The following is an 8,646-nucleotide window of genomic DNA, read 5'->3' on the forward strand; positions in this document are numbered from 1 at the left end:
CATCTAAACGGAGTTGTTACTAACCGCCTGGTTCTCCATGCGGGTGAAGATGACATTGAGCATCTGTGTGAGAGTGGCCTTGGCCGTGGTCTGGTTGATCAGGTTGCGGCTCGCCAGGTAGATGTTGTAGCAGGTGCGGACAGTGAGGAGAATCGTTCCCTCGTGGATCTCGATGTGTGGTGATGTCACGGCAGTCAGTAGTGCCTAAAGAGTAACAATGCATTATGAAATCACAGATTATGGCAGTTTATGCACTGACGAGTTTATGGCTTGAAGCATTATGCAAGTAAATTATGACACTGATGAAAATGAGATATTTAATGTGCAGCCCTCTCAGATAATCATGTGATCTTGTGTCCACATCTTGGTGGTAAAACTGCCCAACCTCTTTGTTCAAACTACTACTCTCTACTGCTTGCTCTCCGTTTATAGAGAAAACAATAATAGAAAATCTTTCACACTGCACGCTTATCTAAAATGATAAAAGTTAGGCTTGGATCAAAGGAAAGACTTTGTACTTTAATGCTCAGCTTTTGTTGCAAATGTTGTAATGTAATCATGGTTTTCTAAACTATGTCTGAAACTGAATTTCACCCATAATTTCTTGTATGACTCAAGTTTGTTGACGAAGGTGCTCAATACAGAAGAGGTTTTGATTACTTTGGCATGAGCTTCACTGCAGTGACCAGGTGAACTTACTGCAAGGTCAAATTGATAGGCATTATGAATGATGAAACTATGGATTAATACTATGCTGGATCTTCCCAAAATATTTAGCTTAATTAAAACAAATTTTTTTTTCATTTTAAGGTCAACTTAGAGTGAACATTGTTTAAAATAATTATTCATTTAATGTCTATATTAAATATATTGTACTGTTTTTGAAAGAAGTCTCTGATGCTCACCAAGACTGCATTTATTTAATCAGAAACACAGTAAAACAGTAATATTGTGAAATATTATTATAATTTGATTAACAGTTTTTGAGTTATATGATATTAATATGAGTTATATGAGTTTATATGATTCTACATTCAATTTATTCTTTTAATGTCAAATCTGAATAAAGGTCGACCGATTAATCGACCAGCCGATTTTTGGCATTTTTTAATTAATCGGCATTGGCCGATGGTGCTGCAAATTAGGCCAATTTATAGGCAGGCACATCTGCGAGCAGCTAAGTGTTGTTGCAAAATGTCAGAGAATCCCTTCTCCCTCTGATCAGGCTGTGAGAGACCGAGCAGCTCACAATTTGCAGCCGCGGCTTGTTCACACAACAGCTTCAGCTAACGATGGCAGGGCAAAACAGATCGTTTTGAAAGCAGAATTACATTTTACCATACTAGAATTGATGCTGGAAAGTTATCATATTCATAAGTACAACAAGTCATTTGCATGTGAAAGTTGAAACATGCTCAATTCGGACAAAACTTCAGGGCTGGCTAAAACATGCATGTTAACTTTCCTCATGAAATGTGTGTGTGGGTTCGATGGCCAGTGTACTCCTAAGCAGTTATGAGCAGCAGCCTATTTTCTTTTAATAAGAAAAATGAGACTGGTTATCTCTTGGCTAACTGCTAGTTGGTCAGTTAGTTCTTAAGACACAGTCTTAACAGTGGCTATGTTTATGCAACCGGCCCCTGACTGTCTTCAGAAAAGCTTCTTTCCTGTAATGGATGATAAAGTAGCTTTTGTGAGCAGCACTGATTACAGCCGTTACCAGAGAAACCACTATATCTCCCGCTCCAGCAGCACCTCCTGCTGGCAGAGAATGACTTTGCAGTCTGTGGGAAACAGGTGTTTGTCAGCAGACATTAACAAAAAGCATCCTTCAGAACTGTTTTGAGAAAGTTTTTAAGTTTTGAGCCATGTATTATTAATATAATCTGGGCTACTACTACTATTATTATCTTGTACCTTGCAATAATAATTTACTCAAACTCACTTATATGAGATGAAAAAAAAAAAAAAAAAAAATAGCCCCCATTAAAATCATATATATAAATAGCCAAATAGCATCATATATGCGCCATCAGCTGCCCTGATTTCTAAATATAATCATCGGCCAGTGAAAAGCCCATATCGGGCAACCTCTAAAGATGAATTGCTCAAGAAACATTATTATTAACTACCATTATCTTGCTTAATATTATTTTTATGGATTTTTTTTTTTTAGAAAAACAAAACAAAAAACAGCATTAATCTAAAATAGAATTTTCTGTTACATTGTAAACAGTGTTTGGGGGTAATGCATTGCAATTACGTTACGTAATCAGATAACTTTTTGTAACTAGTAAAGTAACACATTTTTAATTGAGAAGGAAATATAATATCAATCTGAATAATGTTTTCAAATAAGTAACGCATTACTTTACATAAAAAGTAATGTAATTAATTACTTTTTAGAGAGTAACACAATATTGTAATGCATTACTTTTAAAAGTTACTTTCCCCAACACTGATTGTAAATGCATATAAAGTAATGTTTTGTTACATTATAATCATGAGCAATGAGAATAGGTGGATGGCTGATACGTCTGCTCTTGCTCTAAATAAATGATGGATTCTTTTTGTTAAAGACTTTGTCTTTCAGAGTGCGAACCATCTACAGTCTCTTCTACATTTTACTGGTTTTCACGCACCTGGACTTCATCTGAGCACAATAATATTCCCTTGTCCTTACATTATAATGCAACATAATAAATGTCTTAAAAGCATCATGTGCTTATATCATTTCTAAATAAAAGTGTATGTATGCATGTATGTGTGTATATATATATATATATATATATATATATATATATATATATATATATATATATATATATATATATATATATATATATATATATATATATATATATATTATATAAAATTACATATATATTAAAATTACATTTATATTCAATTCTGAATGGTAGTGTATGTAATATATTATCAAGAAGTGCCTGTCTGGGAAAAAAAAAAAAAAAAAACCCAGATCTGGTATGATGGACAGTTGTTATACCTTAATGATCTGTAGCTGTACCCCCTCATCAGTCTGGGGTCCCTGGAAGCAGTTACAGATGGTCTCCACCAGCCGGTCAATCAGCCGTTTTCCTGGAGCTCCGCTGTCAGGGGCGTTTCCTGTGATATGCCCATAAGCAATAAGTTTCTGTGATGAATAAAAGAGAGATAGAGAGAAAATGTATGAGTGGAAGGATTAAAAGAATTAAAATATAAAAACTATTGAACTGCTATTTACACAAGTAAAAACTAGACCGAATTTTTCCTGTAATGAAATCCAGCATATATGATCACTGTCTGAACAAACAGAAACAGATCTAGTTTTTCATACAGCGTAGTCAATGTCTGAAATATTTACATCATTAGAGCAGCATGAGACAACAAACACAATGGAGATATTACAGTGTAACACACATTGATTCATACAGTATATTTAAATTCCTTCAATATTCAAACTATCAGGTTTGTATAAGCTTCATGATCTTAGGGAATTTCCTATTAGTTTTCCTGTGTAGACAAACAAATACATCTGAGTCACAAATGTAAAAAAAAAACCTCCTTTTTACAAGCATTAAAAACTAAACTGAAAAACTAAACTGAAAAACAGGTGCAAGGCTTGCAAAATCGCTAGCCTGACGTCCTGGGTCTATTGTGTTTCGGGTTGTTCAGTCGCTTGTTTTGGATGAAACGGATCGTAGTTGATCATTTGCAGTATTTTTTAAGTCTTGCCTATTTAAACATTTAAGCGTTTTAAAACACTCACGTGCATTCAGAGCTTGCCTGCACTCATTCAAAGCCATGTTTCAGACAATGTGTGTACACAGAATTTATATTCTGCTAATTTTACCGAGGCAACCCTGCCAAATAACTTAGATTTTAACACCGGGAAGCTATTTTTATGGGGGAACCTGAGATGTTTTCAATGCATTAATGTTGAGTATGATGAAGCACTGCAGTGGAGTGAGGTGAATAAAAACTCTGCGTACCTGTAAGCAGTCGAGAGACGTGCTGACAATACGTGGAGACTTGGACTGACATGCCAGCTCGAAAGGCAGGACGTACTTGTCAGCCTCAATGTAATTGGCTCTGGGAGGAACAACAGTGCCATCCCTGGAACACACCAATTTCACAGCACATGTCAGTAAGCAGGTATAGACATGCAGCATTGAAATATACTTCATTCACTCAATATTACACAGCAACAAACATTCAGAACATCTTCATGTTAGTAGCCCTTGAGCATTATGGGTTTTTATGGAAATGAATGAGAAAATCTGAAATTATTACATAACCATGATGGTTCAGAATGAAGAGGATTAAGCTCCAGAGAGCCTTTTCATCAAAACACGATAAGAATAATTTTAAAAAGGACATTGGATGCAAAATTCACAAAGTTTGCATTTAAATGTGTCTTAGCAGTGTGTGGACACAACCCCGCTACAATGATAAAATTCCACTTTTTAGCCCCCTAAAAACCTAAACAGTGTAAACTCATACTGCTCAGGCCCCACCCACAACTGCTTAAAGACTGCACCATATTACCATATTTTCGCCAAATTGTACGGCATTTTCTCCATGCTTAAGCAGCTGAAGCGACAACAATGTCTTGTAAGCAATGTAGGTATTTTGTATTTGGATGAAAAATGGGTCGGAAGCTGTTTTTGAAAAGGGAAAAATAGTTTTTTTATGCGACCATTGCGGAATTTTAACCAAAGAACTTTGTTGACATTGCATGAAGATCCTAAAGAATCACACCAACTTGTGGAAAATGGGCATCCGATGTCCCTTTTAATGTTAATTTGATGTATATCGCAGGAGACATTTGCAAGGATGGTGAATTTTGGTAAATGAGATGTAAACTTACTTCTGCTTTTCCAGTTCATGCTTGATTTCATCTAAAAAAAAAAAAAAAAAGAGAGAGAGAGAGAAATTAACATATGAACTCATGTCTATTTGTCACATCTCTCTCAAAGCAGAGTGAGTGCTAATTCAGAAAACCGTTACAACAGTGTCTTGGTATTTATGCTGCGTTTCCACTGAATTTACCCGGAACAACTGTACCAAGAACTTTTTTTTCCCCAGGAACTTTTTTTTTTTGGCTACTGCAATTTTCTTCACTGTATATTTAAAATACAATGAACCACTGCCTCCTTTTGTTTTCTTTTAAACATAATAATAGCAGCAGAAATGCACTTAGTTCAGGGAAACGTGTATATATATATATATATATATATATATATATATAGCCATTACAATGAAACTAAATATTATATCAATTGTCTCTTTTTATTTTCATTGATAAATTGAATACAATATGTGCTGTCTTTATAAATAAACCACAGATTTGAGTTTTAAACAACTACATTCTCGCCTGAAATACTTTTAAAATTACATTTCATGACACAATAACAGTAATATTTTGAAAATGAGCCGAATAAATGGTGGTCGAAATCACAATGCTGCGTGAACTCAACCAATCAGGTTGTTTAGCGCCCAAGTCCCGTCCCCCAAAAGTTCTGGAACTTTGAAAAAGTACTACCTTGCCAGCAGGGACTTTCTGAGGGGCATTCTTTTACTTGGAACTTTATTTAGATCCTGGTTCCTGCGAGTAGCAGTACCAGCCCAAAGTCCCTAGTTCCTGGGTAAAGTTCCAGAGGTGGAAACACAGCTTTACATTTCCATTAGGGTATTAGAATATGAGGCTGTCTGGACTCTAGGTTTCTAAGGTATTCAGATTATGCATTCAGCTGGACATCAAAGTGAACGTGGTGATGGGGAGGAAATTACATCTATAGCGCAGCAGCAGGAATATGTAACATAATACTGCCAAAGCAGAAAAATGCACACACTATCCCCAAAAAGAAAACACTGACTACTCAGCAAGATACAGCAATGCTCCAGTTCTGGTTGTGCTTATCTACAATTTCCATTAAAGGTAGTAATGAGACTATTTGTAGGAAAAGTTTGTCTACTAGTGCTGTCAAACTATTTATCACGATAAATCACATCCACAAAAAAAAGTTATAAAAAAAAAAGTATAAAAGCCAATGATTCCTAAAACAGTTTCTGGATTCTGACCGACACCAAGGACTGCAGATAAATAATATACTTTAATCTCTCCCATTTCATCGGTTCACAGCAGGCAATTGAATAAGCCCTATAAAGAATCCTTTAACTACACCACCACTACAATCTTAAACTCAATTGTCAACATCACTAATTCACCAAGCTGATTGTTAAATAGCTGATCCACTATCCCAGCCCATCCTAAATCCAATTTATGAATAAATGGGTCCTTTATGCTGTGTCTTTTTATTAATGAAACCGTCTATAAGGTTCACAAGACAGGTCTAAATGATTCATTCATGAATCAGACAGATGTGGTTCTCGAGTTCAGCTCACTGATTAAGTGATCAATGCAGTTAACATCTCACTGAAGGGGAAAATTATCAGTGCATATCCGTTTAGATTTCTCACACAAAACTTTTGTATCACTTTCGAATACCTAGAAAACCACAAACAATTAACATTCTTCAAAAATTACAACTTGTTCTGTCTTTCACTAAAGAAAGGAAGTGAAATACTGTTACATTCTGGGAGAACTATTACTTTAAAATAAATAAGCAAGGTTGCCGGAAAGAATAAGTTGCATAAAGTGTCATACTTGATACAGTTTTCCGTGCCTCTGCATTCAAGAACAATCTACAAATGAATCGTTGTTCATTATCAGACAGCAATCTTATCACAAGAAGGTACAGGAAACTAATGTTAAGCAACAACACATTTCATAAGATGCACATTTTATGAACTATGTTTTTATCTGGCAAGCTGTAATACCCAAATGTTACATGTATCCAAGCAGCACAGCTAACTAAGGAATTGCCGTGTATCCGGGTGCTCAGTGGACTGTGTAAACAGGTCTGTATGTTAATCAGCCTCATTGACTCACATGACAGTGTAATGAGGGAGTGTCTGTTTGAATGACGTGCTTCTGAGTGCATTCAAACAAACCCACTAGGAAGTTGCATTACATTAACAGCCAAACGGCTGAACAACACTGTAGATAGACTTTCAGGATCAAACTTCAAACATACCAAAAGACAAAACAACCGAAGTTTACAGTAAAATAGGTGTCTTTTTTTTTTTCAGACTGAACTATTTTTTGACAGACACTTCAGAACAAAGGTTTAGAAAAGCTCACTAAGAAACTAGATCCTCCACAAGTGCTCATTAACATTGTAAATAAGTAATGCAGCACAGGCGGGACGAGTCAAATGAGTCTAACCTGCATATCCAGCTTAGACATAAAAAGATGGATGGATATTCCAGGAAGTAATTGAATAAAAATGGGAACACCGAGTGAGCAGCTAATGCTAATCACATAAGTCACTAGAAAAATCATCAAATTAAGTGGATAGTTCTTGGAAGTGGTCATTATTTGCTTTTTGTGTCCATACAATGGAAGTAAATGATGACCAAAACAATTTGGCTAGCAACATTCTTCATCTTTTTGTACAACAGAACAAAATGATATGGTTGGAATGACACAAGTGAGAAAACTATAACAGAATTTCCTTTCCTGGATCAAAGTTTAATAACACCATTAAAATAGGCCCAATGCCAGAGACAGAAAGTCTCACCATTTAATGCCAATGAAAGATGGAATAAAACTAAATGGTGACTGATCAAACCAACTCTTTGAGTGTGAGTAAAAGAAACTATTTTAATTTTAGAGTGAACTATTCCTTTATTTTGTCACGCAAAATACAGATCCTGTAAATCAGTGAGTGATCTTTAATCAACAATAGAGCTGTAAATCACGAATCTGTCAAAGTCGATTGAACAGCAACTAAATCTGCAGCTTGTCGGATAGCAGTTGATTCCAGCTAACACATGCTAACAGCTCGTGATAACCACAACAAGAGCTGCTGGAAGCCTACACAAGGCATTTACTCAGCTGCCAACATCTATTTCATAATACTGTAACATCATATAGCCGTTAGAAAGCATGGCAATGTCAATTTAAGGCAAAATTAAACAACGGAGTCTTGACACACAGAGACGTGCTGGAATGACGTTAGCTTGCTAACAAGACTTAAACGTTAATTTAGGAAACCAGGAGGCAGAGGAGCACCTCACTGTTGTGTTTGAGGCCTGACAGGTGATAAATAAAAGCTGCTCACCCAGCGCCACTTGACAGGCCTTGCGCAGCTGTCCGTGTTGGCTCCGCTTCAGCTCCTTATCCGCGAGGATTTTCTCCAGCGCTCGAGACAGAAACATGCTCTTGGTGCTCAGGCTTTCCGTCTGCGTATGCCGTCGTTGGGTTTCCAACTCTTCCTGTTCTTTCATCTCTCGGTCAACGTGTTAAAGTAGTCCGTCAGGCCGTCATTGCTGGCCCGTTCCCTGCGGTTTGGCAGGGGTGTGAGGGTGCCAGGAGCGGGCCGAGGATGTCACTGGTTCGATTGGACGCTGCTATCTCAGCACTGCGTCGCCATGTTGGCCGCTCGTCACATCACGTGACCCGGAGGCGCTTACACTGATGTGTACATTCAGCGCACGAGCTCAGTTTGGCTGATGTGGAAATGAATGGGGGCATGTGTTAAATTGCTAACATGCAGTTTTAAGATTTTACTTGGTTCT

At 36.7% G+C, this 8,646-nt stretch overlaps 1 protein-coding gene across 1 annotated transcript in view; it reads right to left on the bottom strand.

Moving 5' to 3' along the window:
* Nucleotides 1-8,535, bottom strand: part of arfgef2 (ADP-ribosylation factor guanine nucleotide-exchange factor 2 (brefeldin A-inhibited)) — a 29,847-nt gene extending 21,312 nt beyond the window's left edge. Inside the window, exons 1-5 of the mRNA XM_026242119.1 lie at nucleotides 8,190-8,535; nucleotides 4,871-4,901; nucleotides 3,993-4,116; nucleotides 3,008-3,154; nucleotides 25-204 (exon numbers count right to left, since the gene is read on the bottom strand). Coding sequence (XP_026097904.1) covers nucleotides 25-204; nucleotides 3,008-3,154; nucleotides 3,993-4,116; nucleotides 4,871-4,901; nucleotides 8,190-8,355 — 648 coding nt within the window. The 5' untranslated portion in view covers nucleotides 8,356-8,535. The remainder of the gene's footprint in view (nucleotides 1-24; nucleotides 205-3,007; nucleotides 3,155-3,992; nucleotides 4,117-4,870; nucleotides 4,902-8,189) is intronic.
* Nucleotides 8,536-8,646: the final 111 nt, after the last annotated feature.

This window comes from Carassius auratus, unplaced genomic scaffold (genome assembly GCF_003368295.1).
Source record: "Carassius auratus strain Wakin unplaced genomic scaffold, ASM336829v1 scaf_tig00000876, whole genome shotgun sequence".
Taxonomy (NCBI): Eukaryota; Metazoa; Chordata; class Actinopteri; order Cypriniformes; family Cyprinidae; genus Carassius; species Carassius auratus.